General features: G+C 40.4%; 1 protein-coding gene and 1 long non-coding RNA gene across 2 annotated transcripts in view; one reads left to right on the forward strand and one right to left on the reverse strand.

Moving 5' to 3' along the window:
- Positions 1-2,421: 2,421 nt before the first annotated feature.
- Positions 2,422-24,036, forward strand: LOC124289997. Its single transcript, XR_006901808.1, has 3 exons — positions 2,422-2,432; positions 16,788-16,793; positions 23,890-24,036. It is a non-coding gene; the product is annotated as an uncharacterized LOC124289997 (long non-coding RNA).
- Positions 2,503-24,944, reverse strand: part of LOC124289996 (Down syndrome cell adhesion molecule homolog) — a 117,719-nt gene continuing 95,277 nt past the window's right edge. The window contains exons 19-40 of the mRNA XM_046726656.1: positions 23,578-23,821; positions 22,875-23,021; positions 21,463-21,618; positions 20,827-20,966; positions 19,875-20,028; positions 19,448-19,562; positions 18,311-18,465; positions 17,903-17,920; positions 17,599-17,697; positions 17,194-17,379; positions 16,700-16,875; positions 16,161-16,281; positions 15,469-15,630; positions 12,856-13,098; positions 11,978-12,123; positions 11,343-11,475; positions 9,422-9,538; positions 8,327-8,575; positions 8,022-8,193; positions 7,765-7,916; positions 7,198-7,366; positions 2,503-5,625 (exon numbers count right to left, since the gene is read on the reverse strand). Coding sequence (XP_046582612.1) covers positions 5,526-5,625; positions 7,198-7,366; positions 7,765-7,916; positions 8,022-8,193; positions 8,327-8,575; positions 9,422-9,538; positions 11,343-11,475; positions 11,978-12,123; positions 12,856-13,098; positions 15,469-15,630; positions 16,161-16,281; positions 16,700-16,875; positions 17,194-17,379; positions 17,599-17,697; positions 17,903-17,920; positions 18,311-18,465; positions 19,448-19,562; positions 19,875-20,028; positions 20,827-20,966; positions 21,463-21,618; positions 22,875-23,021; positions 23,578-23,821 — 3,354 coding nt within the window. The 3' untranslated portion in view covers positions 2,503-5,525. The remainder of the gene's footprint in view (positions 5,626-7,197; positions 7,367-7,764; positions 7,917-8,021; positions 8,194-8,326; positions 8,576-9,421; positions 9,539-11,342; positions 11,476-11,977; positions 12,124-12,855; positions 13,099-15,468; positions 15,631-16,160; positions 16,282-16,699; positions 16,876-17,193; positions 17,380-17,598; positions 17,698-17,902; positions 17,921-18,310; positions 18,466-19,447; positions 19,563-19,874; positions 20,029-20,826; positions 20,967-21,462; positions 21,619-22,874; positions 23,022-23,577; positions 23,822-24,944) is intronic.

Here is a 24,944-nt window from a genome sequence, read left to right on the forward strand (position 1 = left end):
GACTGGAACATCATGAAGGTAAAGGTCCCTGCATACAAGGAGATGGCATAAGCAGAGATGATGGAGAATTAAGTATGGACAAACTATATATCACAAAATTGGAAAGCACACTGTTATTTCACACAACAAGGTTTAAAATAAATAGGGTAATTCAATAGCAACATATTTTGTGTGTTTATACATTCACAGATTATCAACATACCAAAATGCAATATAACTGCTTCGTAGACAACTGAATCCACAGATGTGACATAGCACATTAACATGAGTTTGTACATTGGGAGGACTGGGACGCGCCAAGTCCTAGGTAATAGTTCTTCAATATAATGCTTGCTAGCACTTAGGATATTTATACATTTCAATGCATGTCTACAAAAAACACCACATTGCTGGTTGTGCCACCGACACTAACTAATATTATGATTTTCTAAAGCATTACAAGTATCATCACAACCTTTCAGGAAATATGTACAGGAAGTCGGTCTGACATACTTTCTACAACTGTCACTGAGTGTAGCACATCAAGTCTTGGGGCGTCGCCTAAATAGTTTATGAATACAGAAAAAATCAATAAAGAAATTGACAAGCCTAACCTATGTTCAACTTGATTTAATGAAAAGTAAAACTTAACACAAAAATAACGGTTCAATTATTTTTGTCTGATTGAAAATGTAAGCATTAAGGAATACACCTGTATCAAAACATGAGTAGCAAAAAAAGAAAAAATAAGAAAGAAAAAGTTAAAATGAATGAATTCAGATAACATAAATATAATCTATTTAATGAAATGAGTTAATCTATGTAATATTACCCGGAAAAAAATCTATCCGGAACATATTATCACATATGTAACCATTTTGACAATATGCATGTTTGAAATTCCAATTTTGTTTGGGTTTGATAGATGTGAAAATGGCCATGATAGGGATGAAAATGAACATTTACAATTGTCAGCAAACAGAAAAATGCCAAGCAGGTTGAAGTGGTACACTCAGCACATCAAGAGAAGCTCTGTCGCAGTGTTTGGTACTCTACATTGCCACATACTACCACACTTAGCAGCAGGCTGTCACACACATCTGCCTTAAAGGATGAGACCCGCTATTCGAACCGGGCTCCGTCGTCGTGGTAACGTCTGGAGCAGTTACGTTAAGAACCAACACAACATTAGACAGCCTCACAAACTGAACTGGATTTTACATATTTATAAAAAAATATGAATACTTGTTGTATAGTTTTTGATATTGTCATCCAATGCACTTAGGATGTTATAATAAAATGTCATAATCTATTTTGCATACTGGATTGGAATGGTGAGTGAAGAGTGTTTTTCCCATCTATAATCCTACATTGTCACCAGTTAAACTGTAAATACACAAAATTCAATTCAGTGCGGACTCTTTCAAAAGTACATCTAATAACAAACAAAGTTATCACAAGACAGGACCACTGTACGGAAACATGATGTTGCTTTTACACAGTAACCATGACTACCAGGGAGGAAGCAGTTGCTAGGACACGGTAACCATGACTACCTTGGGGGAAACTGTAACATGACACATGCAAATGTGGTTGCTGAATCGATGAATTTCTGAAGAGAGGCGGAAAACACTCCAAGTTCGGCATTTGTTTAAATCCTAAGTAGAAGCCTCTCTGTCCTCAACACAATTACAATGTTTGTTACTATAGAGGATTAAAGGCAAGTTTGCAGACAAATAATATGCCTCCGTTAAACCTAAAGTCACAATATTCTAAGTCTAAATCTGAAACAATTACATTTGTATTCCCTTTTCAATCCAAAATGCAAAAGGAACATGCTGCATCATCTGAAAATATTTACCAGTACTCACAAAGTTAGCTATGTTATAATTTGACCAATAAATGATTTCAGATGACTGCAATCTTCCGTTCCGCAAAATTCAGTGTGTACCACCTCTCTTGTATTCATATGAAAGCTTGAACACTGACAGCCACCACACCAAGACGCCAGACTGCAGGTTCCATCCTGCAGCTTCTCGCTGACAAACACGTTGAAACATGGCACAAGTATTAAATCATCAATAACCTTTTTGAGGATCAGTGACTTAAAATGATGTGGCGGATTACCTTTGGGACAAAACATATTCAAGGATGTCCATATCATCTGTATACTCATGGAAACAAATAGAGGATCATATGAAGGCAAGCATTGCTAGCCATGACATCCTGTGGATGTTGGAATTATGTATGGTAGTGACGCACTCAAGGATTGCCGAACTAAACAAACTGTACGGAAGTAGTTTTTGTTGCTAGATTACTGTAAGAATGAGAAAAAAACATCTTCCAGTATGAATTAAAACATTATCAAAACAAAATATTTCATTATTGAAAACCATTAAAATCACCATAATTCTAAAACACTATTGAATTCTTATTAAGTTCACTTTATTAAAGTGTTTAAGTCAATGGCACACATTCGCGAGATGATTCACTGATCCACTACCATTTCTAAATGTTCCTTTCTTTTTCCATCAGTATAGGAACTCCAAAGGGAAAGAAAGTTTTGTAAGAATACATACTTGTACATGTTTCCCACGGCATCTGAGTGAGGCGTTGAACATGTGTCATGTCTATATACATACTGACCAGCAACATATCATCACTAATAATACATCACAATGTAACCAACAAGTAGAGGCTGCCTACTAGAGCCATCGAGCTTTGTGATTGGTTAATATGTTGCATTGCAAATTGAACTGACCAATCGGAAATGTTGTGACAGAGATCCAACAAAATATACAACTTTAAGGCAGCCAGTTTGCGGACTTGGAAAATCCGTAGTTATTTCAATAAATACACAGTACCCACCAATCATGCTGTAGGTTTCTCCAAATAAAATAGTGTAATTTTGACATAGAAATACTAGCTGGCATCTTCATGACGAATGTGTATTTCTTTGACAGTACTTTAGGACTCTGTTTAACCTTACAAGAATCTCAGCTTCTGATTGACAAATATACAACAGGGAACAATATATCTCACAGTTCATGATCAGTCAGCGATAAATATCTATAGCATTATGTGTTTGTCAAAAGGGACAAAGGTGTTATCCAACCATTTTGGTATCCAAATAGAATATCAGATACCCCCAAATCTCATATAAAAGTTCAGACCAACAAACTTTCTGATTTTTCTTAATCTAGTCCACTGATGTGACTTTCTGTGTTACATAGATAGCACACAATAAGTAAATCACATGTTTAGTCATAAGTATTAAAATCGAATTCATGGACTTCTCCTGTCATAACTACATACATGAAATGTAATTACAACTAGGCAAGCCTTTTGCTTGTATAATGCATGTATATTCTATGTGGTCTAAACTGACCAGGGAAACAATCTCTTCTTCATATCATGTCATTCTTACTATAATCAATGGTTAAGTTGTAATTACTCCTAGTGAAAAATAGAGTTATCACACAGTTGAGATGATTTGCAGCCTTGTCTGTCAACAGTATCACCCACACCTATCTCCACCATCTGAAAACATCACCACTCTCCAGGTATTGTTAGAACATCCAAACAATTATATTTAGACCCAGCGGATATTGCACTGATGTTTGAAAGGTAGTTCCTGGCAGATGACGTTTGGCATACACAACGGATTGTGATTCCAAGTTTATGGGACTTACGTATATTATTTCCTTCTGAGTTTTAAGTGGTATCGTAGGATGCCGAACAAGAAGACAGGTACTAAAAGCCTTCACTAACTCAAAATTACTATTCGAATCATCTTAACTTGTATGCTAAAGACATTCCATGTTAGGTCTCCAGCTACTGTTAACAGAGCCATATGGATGTGTGGATGTCCTATTGCAACCTTATATCAGCTAACTTGTCACTTGACCATGAGACATAGTTTCCGAGCTGACTCTGCTACGCTCATACACTCCACGTTAATGAACTGAAAATGTCCAAACTCCCATATTCAAAACCATGTACATGGACATATGGTTCATCAAGACTCCCATCATTTAGAAAAATTCCACTCGTTTTGTGTCTGTAAACAGAGTCCTAAAGTAGAGTTCAGTTGTCCCCATGTTTTGTATAGCTGCATATTGAAAACATCTGCTCAAAGGACACTCGCTTTGTATAATGAATACACACATTGAAGCATAAAGTGTGAGTAAAACCTCACAGCAGAGATCAGAATATATTGCGTACCCAGATAGATGGAGTTGTCATCTATGTTGTACAGACTCATCTAGGAAATGGTCATGTTTTGAACAGTTTGTCACAAGTTTCCAGTGTTTCTTTAGTACTTTGTACAAATCATCACTTAAACATACACATTTCACCACAAAGTCTTAAACTTTTTATGATTACAGTCTGTCATCAACCTGTACAGCTGTTCAATGTAATACAGATTTGTACTGACTGTAACCTGTACAGCTACTCTGTGCAGCTGAAACACGTGTTTTCACCTACATATATTTGTTCTTTATAAAACTGTTTCCCCAAAAGAACTGTCTACTGTTTCCTAGTGAGAACACATCCACGCAGTACAGTTGGACTCTGGCATGGACTAGACATAGGGAATATATTTCTTCACACATTATGCAAATATTGCAGATGATTTGTAAGAGAGCAGGACTGCACTCAAGACAACATACTGGACTATTGACCTTGTTCCTTCACTGTTTGCCACGATGTGCCCGTCCCCCGCTGCAGTACACCACACACAACACTCACAACTGAAGCGTGGATCGAGTCTGTAGTCCCTCCCGAACAGTCACAAACACCTACAGCAGTGCACACAACCTGCCCACAACACACAACAGCCAGCACCACACGGGGCACATCTACTCGCACTCAAGTCCTTTTAGGCATTGTGAACATTTTCTTTGTGAATAAGGTTCCTTCAGGAAGATACCTTGGGTCCATGATAAGTGCACCAAGTAGATCAGGTCAACTGATCTGAGAATATCGAATGTGACATGCACTGGTTGTATCAACTTGGTAGAAATGAACAAGCTTTTCTGGTGGTTATTTGATGATACTACAATCGGTTTCATTTATGGCATTGCTGAAATATTTTCATAGCCATGGCCACAAAATTTGTGGCCCACTTAGTATGATTTATTGGGTGAAAAAATACCACACATGGTGTGCTGCTATCAGACATAGTTTTGTAATGGCCAGCCGTTTCACACCATACTGTTCCCATGGTAACTAGTCATTTCTGTATCCATGGCAACTGATCCACTGACCTCGTCAGCAGCTGGCATTTGGATAATGAGAAGCAAACAGCACATAATATCTTCTCCAACATAAATGGGATGTTAGTCAATTGGATTTCACTCCAGAATTTTGGCAAAATGAAGTTCTCGGAACGGTGTCTGTCACATATTGTCTGTATCCCATGAATTGCACTGTTGTATTGACATCGAGTCCTGTTGTACACAAGACATGAAGTGTTTGACATCATGTTGCACAGATTACACTATTGTTATGTGTTGTACTGACATCAGGTCCTGTGACACAGATCACACTATTGTGAAGTCTTCTGTGTAGCCTTTGTCACCCTTGCTGTCTTTGTGCCGTATCTGGCCATCGGATTCAGACTCGGGCACGGGACGGTAGTGTCTGTAAGAGAAACATATTACAGAATGTGTTGCAACACCCTGATTACTATCTATATTGAGCAGCAACTGTATCCCTCCTATACACATTTCAATTACTAAGCACTGATGATGTACTTTTATATGTAAAATCGCTGACCAACCCCCTCCCTGCATATGTCAGTTTCAGTCCACATCCTTTCTTACAGTCTATACTGCCTTCCATCCACCATCCATCCATGCACTCATTCATACATCCATCACATTCCCCTACCCGTCCAATCTATTCATCCACCCATCTTCTCACCAATCCACCCACCCGTCCAATCTATTCATCCATCCATCTTCTCACCAATCCACCCACCCATTCAATCCAGCTATCTTTAACTCACCAATCCACCCACCCATTCAATCCATTCATCCATCTATCTACTCACCAATCCACCCACCCATTCAATCTATTCATCTATCTACTCACCAATCCGGCCAACCATTCAATTCAATCCATTCATCCATCTACTCACCAATCCACCCACCCATTCAATCCATCCATCTACTCACCAATCCACCCACCCATTGAATCGATCTACTCACCAATCCACCCACCCATTCAATCCATTCATCCACCCATCTACTCACCAATCCACCCACCCATTCAATCCATTCATCCATCTACTTACCAATCCACCCACCCATTGAATCCATTTACTCACCAATCCACCCACCCATTCAATCCACCCATCCATCCATCTTCTCACCAATCCACCCACCCATTCAATCCATTCATCCATCTACTTACCAATCCACCCACCCGATCAATCCATTCATCTACTCACCAATCCACCCACCCATTCAATCAAGCTATCTACTCACCAATACACCCACCCATTCAATCCATTCATCCATCTATCTACTCACCAATACACCCACCCATTCAATCCATTTATCCATCTACTCACCAATCCACCCACCCATTCAATCCATTCATCCATCTACTCACCAATCAACCCACCCATTGAATCCATCTACTCACCAATCCACCCACCCATTCAATCCATTCATCCATCTATCTACTCACCAATACACCCACCCATTCAATCCATTCATCCATCTACTCACCAATCCACCCACCCATTCAATCAATTCATTCATCCATCTATTCACCAATCGAACCACCCATTCAATCCATTCATCCATCTACTCACCAATCCACCCACCCATTCAATCCATCTACTAACCAATCCACCCACCCATTCAATCCATTCATCCACCCATCTACTCACCAATCCTCCCACCCATTCATTCATCTACTCACCAATCAACCCACCCATTGAATCCATCTACTCACCAATCCACCCACCCATTCAATCCATCCATCCATCCATCTACTCACCAATCCATCCACCCATTCAATCCATTCATCCATCCCTCCATTTACTTCTATTAACCCACCCATCTATACTTAAAACTTTCATTTGCAATTAATTCAATCTGCTTTATTTGCTGTCTTGTGTATCTGTACAGTTAGAAATTAGCCTGCAAGATACATTTGTCACAGAGTTGCCACCAAGGTGACAGAACCCTGCTGGAGACGCACCTGTCAAGTAAGCTGACCCTCTCCTCCTCCTCTTCCTCTTGGGGGCTGCTGAGACTGGGCTGGGCGAGGGACATCACCAGCGGCTTGTTCTCATCCGTCCCCGGGGTCTGCAAGCTCACATCATACTTCACTTTGGAGTGAGGTGTGCCTCGACCCCCTGAAGCACAACCTTCAAACAATGGAACAACTTACAGTCAGGAAAATCACACCAATGAGAGTAAGAGGAATCAAACCATTTTCGGCTTTTATCAAGTGAAAGGCACAAAGATGGTGTCTGTACAACTATGATCCCTTTCTGACAGTAACATAAGTGGTCGAGTAAATAATAATGTTTGGCACCCACAAAATAATATTACTTTAGGTTCATGATAGCAGGAAAAGTAGACAGAAAAGGGCATCACTATTCAATTCTATATACTGGCATTGAATGTAATTTAAAACTACCACTGAGCATTAAGAAACAAAACAAAATATTCCCAATTCTGAACAAAAACATTCTTGATTTGCTGGCAGTGGTCATTCTGTTTAAAATCCTCCACAAATCCATGCACTGAGAAAGTGGCTCACCTCTCCTCTTGGTGCCCTTAGTGGCATAGCCCTCTGCAGGGTAGTGACCGTAGGCCTCCGGGGGGCTGTCGGAGTGGGGGGAGTCGCGGCCAGCAAAGGAATACGTCACCTCCTCACTGTTGGTGCTAGTCGTACTTGTCCGACTCTGCGTTCTGTAACATTTTACATCATCTGCTTAGCATTTGTTTCAATCACTTATCATTCCTATATGTTACTCATCATGATGAAGGCAGATAGTTCTACATCAAACAACCCACCTGGGAACAAACGATGTGCCCATCTGTCGCTTGCTGACTATCTGCCCCCTCTGTTTCCCCCGGTTACGCCCCCTCATCCTCCGTGGAGGACTCCGATGCTCGTGGGACTCTCCTCCCTCACACTCCGTTGTGTCACTCTCCATCTCCATCCGATGTTGTCGCCGCCGTTTCTCTGCAACATCAACATTGCCTGTGAAATCATTCTGATCATACTCCTTCCTGTTTAAGAACTTATGTCAAAGGCATAGCAGTTGTTTTACTTCTGTCTCACAACATATATTGTTTAGGCCGTAATAGCTACTTACGTTCATATGCAGGTACTTCACAGGATGCCTCTCTCTGTTCATTAGGTTTCGGAGGCGACTGTGTGAACATGCGGATGCCCGGCTCAGTGGCAACAGAGCTGTCTGTGGGCTGTGATGAGTCATCAGGTGGGGTCTCGTAAAGGATGGGAGGGGGTGGGTTTCTCCTGGCGTTCTCCAGTGCCTCTAGTAACTCGTCCCTACTGGATGACACGGTTGTCACGCTGGAGATGACGCTGTGCCGTTGACTACCTGGAACACAGAGGGCTGTACTGAGGAGGAGAGTCAGCGTTGTGTTCGTCATATATGATTAATGACACCCACTGCAATATTCCAGCTATATGATAGCAGTCTGTAAATCATCAAGTCTAGGCAGTCAAGTGATCATTATGCATAATGAGCAATGTCCAAACAATCAACCTTATCTTGCCTCACACATAAATGTCATTTTCTGATTGGCTGAGTGCTCTTCTGTTATTTTCAATGTACCCCGCTTACAAGCGAGGAACACTTTCTATGTACCCCGCTGGGAATGCCGAACTAATATGGTACTTCGTAGTAGTACTTCTTTATCGTGAATACAATTGAATCACGGATGATGTACGGAAATTACCGATGTTTTGCAAATGCAAATCGGTGGAAGGGAGATAACTCTAAATTTGTTTTTCTTGTCGTCTTGTCGCCTGGTACTCCAAACTATGATCCGATACCCGTGCTTCAAACAGTTAATTACCATTGAGGTGTTCGGTAAGATAAATACGTTGTTCACTGGCCCCTCGGGGCCCCTCAAGGAACATAAACAAACATAGAGGGTACATCAGCCCATGTTCCCCTCGAGACCAGTGAACAACTTATAATGTATACCAACTATTTCAACTTAACAGGCCTTGTAGTTTGAAGATGTAAGAATAGAGAAAAAGTTGTAGGTAAAGTCAAAATACAGACAGTATCTAGCTACATTTTGATATCCAGCAAACTGTTTGGCACAAGCAACAGCTGTCTGCGGTTCATCGGAGGTACATGTGTGATGCCATCATCACCCACCTGACAGCTGAACTCTGACAACTGACCTCTAAACTAACCATAACGACCCCTTACCTTTGTCACTTGACCCTGACCCCGACTTGTAAGCACTGTGGGGTCGTGGCGGGCCCTGCGTGAACAGTGCATGGATCTGATCTGCACTGGCATACTTTCGGGGACTTAAAATAATACCTGCAACATTCAACACACTGGATTATCCTCCAGCATTCAAACTGTACATCAGCATTTCTCAAACACTACATTACACATTCAATATCTGCATTTCTCAATCACTAAGCACACAGGCTTCTCTGATATCCTTCAACCTTCATCTTACAATCCATGTTGATCATTATTTCATGTTGATTTCAGAAGTTGATTCTTAAATGTCAAGGCTGCTATTCACATCAGGTCATCTGACGTTTTAGATCTATGTACAACAACATGTTTGTGGATAGAAACATGACAGACAAAACTTGTTAGGAACATTGTCATGAAACTGCTTAAAGCCTTTTGGTTGGTTGGTCATGTATCAGTATTTTATAACTTTCTTGATAATATTCATTTATCAACTATCTATTGCAACAAGAGTATGAGTTGAGCTATCTATTGCAACAAGACAAGTATGAGATGAGATATGTGCGTGACAAGATACAGAGGTGAGTCGACAGATGAAGCAATATAGGTCTCAGTAGTAAGACAGAGAGGCCACCGTACATATTAATATATGTCAACACCCACAGCAACAGGGAAACCACAGCTTGTTTGTTGATCATAGAGAGGTATAGAGAAACACAGAGAGTGGTCTACATGGGTGTGTTCTGACAGATGTGTCACAAGCTGGTTCACCTTACTACTTGACAGCAAATTTAACATTCATTGAAAAGATAACCTAAGCCTAGACTTGATTGAAGAAAAAGTAGCTGTTTCTAAATACTCAAGGTCAGAAACAAACAGTTTTAACAGACGAGCCTCATGATATTATATATCAGTAACTGAATTACAACAGGCACATCAGGTCAATCATGATAATGTACATCCTGTGCACTACCTTTTAACACCTTTTACACCATTTAAGGAGCAGCACAAATTTCAAGAAACACGTCGGTCATTCTAGAACCTGCACACATTACACAGACCCAAAACATCCCTTGGCGTCTATTTTCCCTTCACGGACTGAGTCACTACAGCAAGTTATCTCCTTATCAAGACTGTGATAAAACTATAATCAAACCATTTCACCAGACACAGACTCATCACAGTAAGTCTATAGGTTGTAAGAAAAACAGCAGAAAGTGCCCTTTTAGAATAAACGCTACTAGGGAGTGAGAAGAATGAAGCCCAAGAGGTTGTAAGAAGAAACAAGCTATCAAGGTTGTGAGAATAATTAAGCCCTCTTGTGAAAAGAAACAAGCCCTCTAGGTTGTGAGGAGAAACAAGCCCTCTAGGTTGTGAGGAGAAACAAGCCCTCTAGGTTGTGGGGAGGAACAAGCCCTCTAGGTTGTGAGGAGAAACAAGCCCTCTAGGTTGTGAGGAGAAACAAGCCCTCTAGGTTGTGGGGAGGAACAAGCCCTCTGGGTTGTGAGGAGAAACAAGCCCTCTAGGTTGTGGGGAGAAACAAGCCCTCTAGGTTGTGAGGTGAAACAAGCCCTCTAGGTTGTGAGGAGAAACAAGCCCTCTAGGTTGTGAGGAGAAACAAGCCCTCTAGGTTTTGAGAAGAAACAAGCCCTCTAGGTTGTGAGGAGAAACAAGCCCTCTAGGTTGTGAGGAGAAACAAGCCCTCTAGGTGGCGAGGTGAAACAAGCCCTCTAGGTTGTGAGGAGAAACAAGTCCTCTAGGTTGTGAGGAGAAACAAGCCCTCTAGGTTGTGAGGAGAAACAAGCCCTCTAGGTTGTGAGGAGAAACAAGCCCTCTAGGTTGTGAGGAGAAACAAGCCCTCTAGGTTGCGAGGTGAAACAAACCCTCCAAGTCGACCTATATCCTAACAAACTCCTACCCTGATTGTCATAACCTTCTTTACTTTTAGGAGGCCGAGTGGCTGGCAGAGGCGGAGGTTCCTGTTTGCAAGCATACTCGGCTTTCGTGTGGAAAAACGGAACATATGGCTCGGATGGCGTTGAAGACAGACCCTGAAACAATTTAGAATTGTTAATGTATGTTTAGAGCAGAGAATAGAACCAGATTGAAATGGGCACAGGGACTGGGATTGGTATATCTTGTATATGTTTTTTTTCTTCAAACTGTCTTTTCTTTTTTGCTCCAAATGTTCACAATTGTGAAATATGACATGAATCTATCTATTCCACCAAGCATGACTAGTCTGCTTGTTTGGGAAGAGATGATCAATAATAAATTTACAAGAACAGTAAAAGCAGTCAGCAATTTCATCTATGTTGTTTTTCATCATTCATCCCAATGATTTGGGAAAGATCTTTTCACCAAGTAACAATAAAAACAGGTAAAAGTTCAATGACACCCAATCCAGCAAGCCTGATCAGATTTATTAAGTCACCTCTTAGGACCAGCAAGGTTGCTGTTGATTTAAAATAACCTGAAAACACTACTACTTGAGGTGGAAGTGTGGTAATAAGAGACAGCTTGTTATTTTACTGTTTTGATTGTGACACCCACCTCTCTCTGTGCAGCTGCTTTCTGTAATGCTATTTCATCTTCATCTGAGGACTTCTGGTACAATAAGTCCTGCTTCTTACTGGGTGGTGCCATCACAGCCTTCATCTCATTGAAAGTGGCATACGGATTGATGTTTCCTTCATCCTCTACAGACAGACGAAGAGATGTATCATAGCAATATCCTACTTAGATTCAGCACAACTGAGTGATTCTAAAAGCACACAAATTGTTGAAGAGAAGAAATAATGAATCTGTCATTCAGATACCGATACATAGTTCCAGAACACTCAAAATATTTTACAGTCACAAAATATTTCTGCTGTTTTCTTAATTGCTAAAAGAAATAATCTGCGAGCCATGACAAATTTCCCCATGAACTTCAGATTGATGTTTGGGATCCATTGAACAGAATGGGTGTTTGGTATGCACTTGCACCAAATACATCTTTCAAGAATTCAAAAAATAATTGTGTTACCAATAATTGTAGTCTTCTAGGATATGGATGAAAAGATCAAAATGAAACTGATTTGCAGAATAATAATTTAGCAATGTGAGATATTTTCTTGATATTAAATCATTTGTGTATAAACATGTATATAAATAAGTGATTTAAATCTTAGTCCCCTTGCAACAGTAGGTATGGTTATATAAATGTATTTTGTTAATGTAATATTCGTTAAAATTATTAAATTGCTAAATGTTGTTGTTGAGATAATTACTCTGCCTGCTCACCAAAACCCCCCTTTCACAAAATAAGCATTGTTTTAAATCCCATAAAACGTTTTCCATATACATAAGAATCACATATTGCAATACATGACTACATTTAGGGATGAGTACATGAAACTACCAGATTCTACCCATCAAGTGAGCCTCACCTGAACGTCCATAGGAGCCATTGTCACTGTTCGTCTTGCTGCTGTCATGAATGAGCCACGAGTGGCTGTTGCCATTCAAATTGTCATCGCTGTGCAGTGATATCAGAAGGTTCACGTTCCGCTTACTGAACTGTTCCGGTGTTGTGCTGTTGCTACTATCAAGGTCAACATTCAGACGCTTATCAAGGTCATTCATGAGAGAGGTCTCCGCTGTGATGTCCCGGCGTAAATTAGATGCTGTTTCTGAACAAGAACAATTCAAATGATAACAATGTCACACTGATGTTCTGTGAGTAGCATTAGTTCATAATCTCATGTTTTGCTAGATTGTCTGTATGAATGTTGAGTTAGTTTGATGTAATAGTGCACTGATTTCAGTCATGTCATGCTGGCATCAGGTCAGCGGAAAGTCCAAACTAATGCAGGTTGTAGTTTTACTACATGAATGTACCACAACCCCCTGATCATATTCAGAACCATTCTGGCCTCCAGCCATGAGGGGCGGTGGAGTAGCCCAGAGGTTAAAGTGTTTGCTCGTCACGCCAAAGACCCAGGTTCGATTCCCTACATGTGTACAATGTGTGAAGCCTTCTGGTGTCCCCCGCTGTCATATTGCGGGAATATTGCTAATAGCGGTATAAAACCCAACTCTCTCACTCACTCACTCCAGCCATTATATTCAGATCCTGAGTACACAGCAACATGGTGCTTTGGCCGAGGGACTGGAAAATGCCCCGATTATGTATAAGAATGATTGTAAGCATCTGTAGATAATTATACTATATATGTTTAAACTTAACAAGGAAATTAAAGTTTATCTGTTGAAAATATGAATATCTTTAAAAACATCAATTGAAATTTATCTTTAAAAGACAATTACAATCATTCATGCTTGAACTGCAATATGACGTAACCAGCATGCATTCATAACAGAGTTTACATGCATTAATGATCTGAGGCACAGTTATTCTGGCTTCATACTTGACTAATAGATTAAACTGAGACATGCCACATGCAGAACACACCTTAGATCTGGACTAACCTCAGATCAGGACACATTTCTGACCTCAACATACCCCAGACCAAGACTCTCCTCAGATCAGGACACTAATCAGACAATGACACACCTCAGACCTGGACATCCCTCAGATCAGGACACATATCTGACATCAACATACCACAGACCAAGACTCTCCTCAGATCAGGACACTAATCAGACAATGACACACCTCAGACCTTGACATCCCTCAGACCTGGACATCTCTCAGACCATAACGCCCCTCAGATCATGACACACCTCAGACCATGACACTCCTCACACCAAGATGCTCTCAGACCAAGACACTCCTCTGACCATGACACACCTCAGACCACGACACTCCTCAGACCAAGATGCTCCTCTGACCATGACTCTCCTCAGACCAAGACGCTCCTCAGACCATGACTCTCCTCAGACCATGACTCTCCTCAGACCATGACACTCTTCAGACCATGATACTCCTCAGACCATGTCACTCTTCAGACCATGACACACCTCAGACCATGACGCTCCTCAGACCAAGACACTCCCCAGACAACAACATACCTCAAACCTGAACACACCTCAGACCATGACATATCTCAGACCACAACAATGCTCAAAACAGCACACACTTCAGATCATGACACAACTCAGACCAGAAGCAAACCAGACCACAACACACTTTAGATAAGGACACACTTCAAACCACAAGACACCTCAAACCAGAACATATCTCAGACCATGACACATTTCAGACCAGAACATACCTCAATCCAGAACATACCTCAGACCATGACATGCCTCAGACCACAACATCATAACCGCCAACCATGAAATATCTCAGAGCAGGACACACCATTTACCACAAACAGTAACACATGACAGTAAAACACATATAACATGCACACCATACCATGCATTTATATGATATATGAGATTTATTCACATGAATAATTTAATGATAATATATATTGCATCTCTACAATTGTTTGACAATAAATAATGGCTTCATCACATCCTATGCATTTCTTTGACAATACATACCGGCATCCATCACAGACCACACATATCTTTGACAATATCTATCAGCATCCATCAAATCCCATGCATTGTTGACAATATAAACTGGCATTCATCATATACTACGTATTTCATTTTCACAATAGCTATCGGCCTCCATGACATACCATGCATGTTTTTGACAATATGTATCAGCCTTCATGACATACCATGCTTGTTTTTGACAATATCTATTGGCCTCCATGACATACCATGCATGTTTTTGACAATATGTATCAGCCTCCATCACATACCATGCATGTTTTTGACAATATCTATTGGCCTCCATCACATACCATGCATGTTTTTGACAATATCTATTGGCCTCCATCACATACCATGCATGTTGTTGACAATAACTATCGGCCTCCATCACATACCATGCATGTTTTGACAATATCTATTGGCCTCCATCACATACCATGCTTGTTTTTGACAATATCTATCGGCCTCCATGACAACATCAACCATAAGGCAACAACACTGAGTTGCAGAATGGTAGAAAATGTTGGCATACGTACTTCGTAACATACCTTTATATCGCAGTCGGTCTCGCCTCCTGCGACAATAAAGGAAGACGCCCACCCCAAATACCATGAGGAGAATGACGGCACCACACAACGGCACCATGATGTAGATCTTCTCATAGAACTCACTTTCTTCTTTGCGAGTAACATATATAGGGAGAATTGTACCTGGTGATAGAAACAAAGAATGTATTCAAAATCTCTTGTGTAAGGTGGAAATTATATCCATCATCAAAATGACCAATATTGGTTTGATAAGGTCATCGCAACATGTGTCAGACATTCATGTGTTTATCACGTGAATCAGTCAGCTTTATTGCCACAATAGCCCTCTGACATGTAAACAGACTTGTCCATGTATACCAGTAGTTAGATAGCTTGAGAACATTCAATAAGACAAAATTACAAATTATGTATGAAACTAAAGGGTTATTTTAAAAGTTAGGGTTTACGATTTGTAATATGGGAGCAAAGAAGGACTTTTCTCAGTATTTCAACAACATACTTTAGATCCTTCTTAGTCTGCTTCTAAATCCTTCATATTTTAGGTTTCAGTCATAAATCCGTGAATCCCTGCAGTGTGATATACTGGGAATCAAGCACACAAAAGCTTTATGGATAGTTCAGTGAATGGAATCGCTTCTTTCTGAGCAGACTCCTAATTGTACTTTTTACAACACAGTGACGGTGCTACTTACTGCCTGTGTATGTAAGAGTTGCAAAGCGGAGTTCACTCTCGGTGGATCCAGCGTCGCTGTGTGCCGTCACTGACATGATGTACCAGGTAGCGGGATGGAGATCCTGGACTGTGAACAACGTCTGTACAACACAACACATTAATGTAGTGAGATGTTTTACTTGGGAGTGAGTGAGACAGAGAGAGTGAATGTATATAAATGCATAATCAGCAATTTTACAGTCACATTGCTTCAGCAAGTTGAATATAATGTCTGGGCCAAAACAGGGCCCTCATGTCAATCAAAGGTCTGGGACACCATATCAATCACTGTCTGGGGCACCTTATCAATCCACAATGGGGCACAGTGTCAATCATTGCAATCAGGTGGCCCTCATTAACTGACCCTTTCACGCAGGGGAGTAACTGGTGAATATTCTGCCCAGGAATTCCCTTGGTGTTCAGAGCCTTCAAAAAGACAATGTAAATTCCTGCATCATAAAATGTACATTCTTGCACTTTTCAAACAATCTAGTAACTTGGTTTTCTGGTGAGACTTACAGTGTTGGGCTTGATGCTGTTGGAGACCAGCACCCAGTGTTCGTCTCCCCATACACAATACTTCACAGAGTAAAACCTGATGGGACAGCCAGAGGTCAACCAAGTGCCAAGGTCAAGGTCAACTGAGGTGACATTGACCTCCTTCAGGAGCATGCTTTGAGGTGGTCCAATGGGAGCTGAAACAAGACGAATGAGTTAGCGAACATCGGCAGCTGCAAATTGTCATGTATCCCACACAACATGCCAATAATGTACAGTTGAGCTGCAGAGGTTCAATTGTACAAAGTCACACAATTAAACATGTTTTGGGGGAACCATTCAAGTGCTATTCCAGTCTAATCAATGACAAGGCAGATATCTACCTCTAACTCTATCAACAATGGAGAAAACGTAATCCTTTTGTTATATCAGGATCAAGTAACGAGGCCTACAAAAACCTTTCTGTCCCTTATCACAGAGATAGTTTTCCTGGAAATGATAGACATAGACTGTACCTGATCCATTGGTTCTAGCTGAGACGACAGAACTGTCGAGACTGTCTCCCAGTCTGTTGAAGGCATGGAGGGTGAACTTATAGGCGGTGCCACACAGGAGGTTGGCGGAGATGTATGTCCGGTTGGACGAGCCAAGGTGTATAGTTTTCCACGATCCGTGTTCCTTCTTGTAATTCAACACAAACCCTGCAAATGAAAAGACATTGATTATTGAATTAAATGTGCTGAAGTGTAGTATGACCATGACTGGTCTCGGCAGTTCCTTAGATTATAAATTGTGATGTAAGTTGACCATCTCCACTTTGTACTTAGTAGTGTAGAGTTCTCAATAAGATATCCTCGTTTTATGTGTTGTCATGGAAATATGTAACAAAATGTACACAAAAGGTGAGGGTTATGACCTACCCTGTATAGCACTGCCACCGTTGCTGCCAGACAGCCAGTTGACCTGTATGGTGGACGTAGTGGTCAGCGCCAGGTACAGGCGGGGTGGTTGCGGAGGTGCTGTGGAAGGAGACATGCTGTTACAGGCAGTAGTCATAGAAAATGAAATTATTAACATGTAGGACCATTCTTCAGCAGCTAAAAAGGTATTTAATGATGAAGTGAGTTAGTTAATAGTTTAAAAGAGGAAATTCAATTCACACAATGGTTAATACATATTCAAGTAATCCCAAAAGTAATATTTGATGCATGGGTTCATACTTACTTCCTTGATGGTCGCCAACTGAAAGAATGAAAATATATAAGTTTTAGAAAAGGCTGAAGGTATACATGACCAAGGCAGTTCTGCAAAAAATATTTCTATTAGAATGTCGGTTCTTTTCAAGGGAGACAACCCTTGATAGATTTAGAAATTATCCTGACCAAGCAACATAAAGCGTTATAAATTATCTCTCCTCGCCTGCATGAAAGTATGAATCTGAGACTGATGGACACATACATATCCTGAGCAAGAAAAGGAGTTGATATGGTTTAACAGAGTAACACTTTTGGGCAAGTCTGGGATATCTTTGGTCTGCATATTGAAGTATCATTGCACAAATTGTTATATTATGTTAATCATTGAAATGATATTAATTATGACTTCAGATTGTTTCGTCAAAGTGCGACTCACCTTGAACTTTGAGGACGTAGGTGATGTCGTCAGTGCCGTGTTGGTTCTCTGCGTGGCAGGTGTAGTTGGCAGCGTCGGAGCCGGCCACCATGCTGATACTGAGAGAGCTGTTATCCAGAACCTTGATACGATCTGTCTGCTGGAGCTTCACACCTCTACAGCAGGACAATTAGACTAATGCTTAGTCTCCGAACATACATAATTTTGATAGAAACGAACAATTCCTTTCAAACTGAAAAGGAGCCCCAGTGTGAGGGGGAGATTAAGAAGCTGAGGAAATCTAGACTTGCTTCATTTAAGGATTTAGCACTGCAGAAAGGGCAAGGCAGGAGGGGAGATAATGAGGTTCAGGGACTATGAGACAGGGACAGGGTTAGAGGAGACCAGAGGGCACTCAAAGATGGGAGAGTGAGTTATAGTGAGTGAGTGAGTGAGTTTAGTTTTACGCCGCTTTTAGCAATATTCCAGCAATATCACGTCGGGGGACACCAGAAATGGGCTTAACATATTGTACCCACGTGGGGGAATTGAATCCGGGTCTTCGGCGTGACGAGCGAACGCTTTAACCACTAGGCTACCCCACCGCCCAGAGTGAGTTATAACACCACTTAGAATATCTGTCACTTTACAGGATGTCAGCTCACAATGACACCTTGAAGAGAGGCACGTGTGAGAGGTTTACCACTTCACACAAACCCCATAGCACTGGTGTGTGGTGACAAATCAAGAATCACTCTTAGAACAAGCCTGAGATTTGAGCGAACACAATCATAGGATTCTGGTAAATCTAGGGGACATAACTCTGCACACTGAAATCAAGAGCTACAGACTTTCCTTGTACAGTACAAATCACACAGAATATAAGAGATGCCCCATCACACAAGCCATGGGGCAACATAGGGCACACAATACGGTACACAATAGCACAAGAAACATGATGATATACAGTGAAGGGAACAATACATGATACAGAAAGTCAGCAGGACACTGTGTAACTGAGAACATTGTACATTCATATGAGAGAACATTGTATGTATAACAGTGTAGAGAATGTTGTGTATGACAATGTTGTGAAATGTGTACATGTGACTCAAGAGAATGGCCTATAAATATTTGGCCGGTGCCATGTGTGCATACCTGACTCTCCACTCGACACCAGGTGTTGGCTCCCCGATGGCCTCGCAGGGGAGGGATACAGTCTGATGCCAGGGAACAGTCAGTGACTTCGGGAAGCTAGCGATGTGTGCCGCCACTGTAAGGTAAGGTTTACATTAACTGTAAGTTCAATCATCATTTATAACACATCGCATGTATATGTACCTACACTGGCCACTAATCTGAAAGTACGATTCTGTGTTTGTTATTATATGTCGTACTCAGCAGTATTTCAGCAACAACTGATGATAGCCTTAAGTAACTCAGTCAGAACCAGTCAAAACATTATGATATTACAGCTGCTTTCTTGTCTATTAGAAGAAAGCAGCTGTAGATAACATTCACCAATCCAACAGGAATGTTACAGTACCAGCTGTGAGACTAGTGGTGAAATCCAGAGTTATCTTACCTTTCTTCTGTGGAGCTGCTACTGCTAATCCTGTCCTCTCCCCGTCCCCCATCATCGTCTTGGCCGACACCCGGAAACCGTACTCCTTCCCAGGCTCCAGGCCCCACACCATGTAGTGCAGTGTCGTGGATGGCAGGTGGACCCTCTCCTCAGTCTGCAAAAAAAATTGGCGTAATAATACCAACATGCATATTTATAATGTGCACACACTAAAGCATACTAAAGCACTTAGAAGATAAATAGTTTCGTTTGTTCAATTTCCGGGATTCATTGGAATTCAACATAGGCAAATTTAGTTTAAAACCGACAGAAAACACACACTATTGGTTTACAATATTTCATAACAATGGTCAAGTAATCAGAATTCGCATATGTTTATTTTCTGCTCCCTGGGCCGTATACAACTAACTCTGTCTGTGAGGTGTTAACAGTAAGTGTACCATGTCATCCAGTCAGGTTCTCACTCATTGCTGGGTGAGTTGGGGCATGTTTTGAAATAGTTCTTTTCCGTAGGAGACACAACATTTTACAACAATGCAGTTATCGGTCCTATCTACAAAAGGCCTTGTCAGTTGCCTTCCCCATTCTTTCAAGATTACTATCCAAGTATCTCTGTGGTCGATTTGAACTAAACCGGTGTAGAAAACAAAGGCCAATTTGGACATGTACTGGACTCAAGCTTTATCTATTTCAATCAAAAATCAATAAAACCACCAATAATCAACAGAACCTAGAATATCTGTTTGTTGAATATTTCGAACAATTTACTGCAACTATTATTACTACTACATACTGCTCAAATGGCTGTCAAAAAAGGGTATTATTTCAGTATCCAGTAAATGAATGCGTGTATAGTTAATGCCTAACATCGACTGAGGTAAAGCTATCTATTATATACCACCAATGATCAGTAATTCAATAAAACTTCCACAGTGTAAATATTTGAGCCTACCTCTCCTTCTATGGTTCCATTACGAATGTAGAGAGTATATCTGACAATGACACCATTTGGGTGTTCTGGTGGTTGCCAGGACACCAGAATACTGGTACTGTTGACAGCAAGGGCTTTTATGTTAGCTGGAGACTCTGGTTCTGAAATGCAATCAACTCCATCAAAATATTGCAGCATGTGGAGCCTTTATATCTGCTGCAAACATAACTCATTTCTCTATCAAACTTTCAAAACTTCAGTAAAACAACATCTTTTGAAAAACTAAGCACCATATAAACATCATTGCATATGATTTCTATTAGGACAAATCATTCATTAATATCTTAAACTATTCTTACCTATACTTCAAATTTGACAGTGAAATTGTAAAACAGGATTTGGATGTGAGATAATTAGGTTTTCAGTCCTGTAGGGGAATAAAATGCTGCAACCACCTTCTGGGTGAAATATAACTGAATCTGTTCTTGCAAACAGTTCACTTTGCAAAGGGAGACAACTTGTGTGAAATACTAAACAGCAGAAAACAATATTGGCAAAACAAACCTGTTTTATACAGCAACTGTTGGTTATACTGAATGTAGTTATAATGTCGATAATTAAGTGTGTGTCAGTGGTGATGTGTGGCGTTCCACTTACTGTCCTCCAGAGTCCTGATGTAGATGGGTTCGCTGCGGACGCCCTCCCCCTTCCTGGTGTAGGCCAGTACCTGGATGCTGTAGTTGGTGTACTTCTCCAGCCTCGTCAAGATGGCCTCCAGCTTGGCAGATGTCACAAAGTTAGCGTCACTCTCATCTGTGGTCAACAATGTTATCTGAATTAACATGTATATTTTTACTTATGTTGACTGTTTGCAATATTAAACTACAAGACTTGTCAACAATATTTTTTTAAACCGACATTCAAATGAGAAACTGCATTATCCTATTGGCAGAATTAAAATCGAAATTTAATTAAATGTTAATATACTCATCTGCATGAAACCGTTCAGTGACATGTATAACCTTTCAGTGACATGTATAACCTTTCAGTGACATGTATAACCTTTCAGTGACATGTATAACCGTTCAGTGACATGTATAACCGTTCAGTGACATGTATAACCTTTCAGTGACATGTATAACCTTCCAGTGACATGTATAACCTTTCAGTGACATGTATAACCTTTCAGTGACATGTATAACCTTTCAGTGACATGTATAACCTTCCAGTGACATGTATAACCTTTCAGTGACATGTATAACCGTTCAGTGACATGTATAACCGTTCAGTGACATGTATAACCGTTCAGTGACATGTATAACCTTCCAGTGACATGTATAACCTTTCAATGACATGTATAACCTTTCAGTGACATGTATAACCTTTCAGTGACATGTATAACCTTCCAGTGACATGTATAACCTTTCAGTGACATGTATAACCGTTCAGTGACATGTATAACCGTTCAGTGACATGTATAACCGTTCAGTGACATGTATAACCTTTCAGTGACATGTATAACCTTTCAGTGACATGTATAACCTTTCAGTGACATGTATAACCTTTCAGTGACATGTATAACCTTTCCCCAACAGTTAATCCCTATCATTATGTAAACACCTCCTTCCTGCATGAAACCTTTCAGTGACATGTATAACCTTTCCCCAACAGTAAATCCCTATCATTATGTAAACACCTCCTTCCTGCATGAAACCTTCCAGTGACATGTATAACCTTTCCCCAACAGTAAATCCCTATCATTATGTAAACACCTCCTTCCTGCATTATTAGAATCATCCTTACACAAGATATACAGACAGTCACATGTTCATGAAGTGTGTTCATCCCGATAATGGCTACAGTCCAGATTAACATAGCTTCACAGCTTATTATACACCAAAGTATGAAATCAAGTCTGTGTGGGTATGGAAACTGAAACATTGTCACCTTTGTATTCCTGGAAACAATTAACCAACATAACTTCTAGAGCTAACAAACAGAAATAGTCATGACAGCACCTCCAGAAGCAAGGCTTTACACACAGTGGCGAGATATCCGGCCAGACTTACCTTCATCAAACCTGACGGGCTTGTAGAGGATCTTGTAACCCTGAAGGATGCCATGCAGTGTGTAGAGAGGGGGTGGGGACCATGCCACCCTGATGGTCTGGGCCCCCAGAGCACTTGCCTGTACCCCTTGGGGAGGCTGACTTGGAACTGAAATACAAACCCAAAATATATACAACTGTCTGTCAACATGATATTACCAGACTGAATACCTACTCAGGCATTTCTACCCATAATCTATTTTAAGACTCTTACTCAGCCACTTGTTCTTAATGGTTTTCCTCAGTCTACTTCCACAGTGGGTCCAGTGCCATTATTATGAGATCAGTTCTTACACTGAGCTTTCATCCATAAATATCTTACAATCAATTTACCAAAATTCTTATATAATCCCAGTTCCTGGTTACTGATACGACATGATCTAGCGCCATCCTACATCAGTGAGCTTAACCCCCCATAACAACTCCAGGTGACAAGAATACCACAAATATTGGAGATAGCACCAACAAAAAGAAAGACCTATAGTGACAGATCATTTTCCAAAGCAAGATTAATATTGTGGAACAATCTCCCAAACAACATCCAAAACATCTGTGAACTCGACCATTTCAAGCGAACGCTAAGACTACACCTTCTTGAGACCTTTCAGCAATTTGTTGCCATATATACTAATTGTATAGTCTATCATCAAGGTGTCTCGTCTCACCATCTTCCAGCGTGAAGACTTGGATGTCGGCAGACTGGGGACTGATTCCCTTGCTGTTGTATGCCTTGATGTGGATCGTGTACTCAGTGAACTTTTTCAGGTTGTGTATGGTATGCTCTGACGACTCAGACTCCTCGACCTTGACCTTCTTGGTGATGTACAGGAAGTGGGTGGGGCTGTTGGTCTCCTTGTAGCCGATGTAGTAGCCCTGGATCTTGCCGTTCTTCATCCCCAGAGATGGAGACTGTCGAGAGATGAAGAAATATTGGTGTTTGTCAGCATGTAAGTGAATGAACATTGTTCAGTGCAGAGCTACAGATAACTTTTTTGGGTCATTGAGTTATGTACTCGCTTGTGTTGATCTCAATGGGGTATCCTACTTTTCTTTTGAGTATGCAAATACATTGTACTCACCTCACTCAAACTCAATTGGGTATTTTGCCATTTTCCATTAATTTTTTTAATATAATAAAGTTTAAATGTTAGTCAAACTAACATTTGACATTTTTGTGTGTACGCATGTAAGATCACATTTATTGAGTATTTACAAAAATTCAAGCGTACTTGTACGCAATAGACTTAATAGGAATTGAGTTTTCACAAAAATATTTGCGTAATTCACGCAGATACGCAGCTTATCTGTACCTCTGTCAGTGTCATCCATTTTTGTGATGAATCTTCTTTACAGTCCATTTGATTTCATTTGAGGCGGTTGAATTGCTCACTAACACAAAATCTAATAATTGCAACAGCACTAAATTTGGCACAGTCGCATGAAATCGACAGACCAACTCTGATGATTTGTTTCATAATCTTGGACACCCGAATAAAAAAGTTGTTTAACAAACAATCATTATTTTGTTGTCACTTTTGGCTATTTTGTATATTGGGGGGACCACTAGCTGGTAGAACAGCTGGTAGAACAGCTAGGTGTGAAATTGAAATTTCACTGCCCACGCTTGTTGATTGCCTGGCTGTTCTACCATGAAATAGTCCCCCTTTGTACAAAATAGTGAAAAGTGACAACAAAATAACTTTTTTATTCTGCTGTGCAAAATTTTAGGACAAATCATCAGAGTTGGTCTGTCAATTTCATGTAACTATGCAAAATTTGGTTTTGTTGCTAGTGAGCAATTCATTGGTCTCAAATGAAATCAAAAACAGACTGTAGTTCACATTGATTTGGCCTATAACATATACTGAATGTTGTAAACAAAGCTAAGTGAAAATGCCAAAACTCATTGTGTGTGGAAAAATCTACAAGAACATTTAGTACTCAGAAATATGTCAAACGTTATGGTCAGTTGTAAAAACAGTTTAGTTCAAGAGGATACATATACTTATTTATTCAAATATGCAAATGCTCC

This window comes from Haliotis rubra, unplaced genomic scaffold, assembly GCF_003918875.1.
Source record: "Haliotis rubra isolate DU_JTF1 unplaced genomic scaffold, ASM391887v1 Scf454, whole genome shotgun sequence".
Classification (NCBI taxonomy): domain Eukaryota; kingdom Metazoa; phylum Mollusca; class Gastropoda; order Lepetellida; family Haliotidae; genus Haliotis; species Haliotis rubra.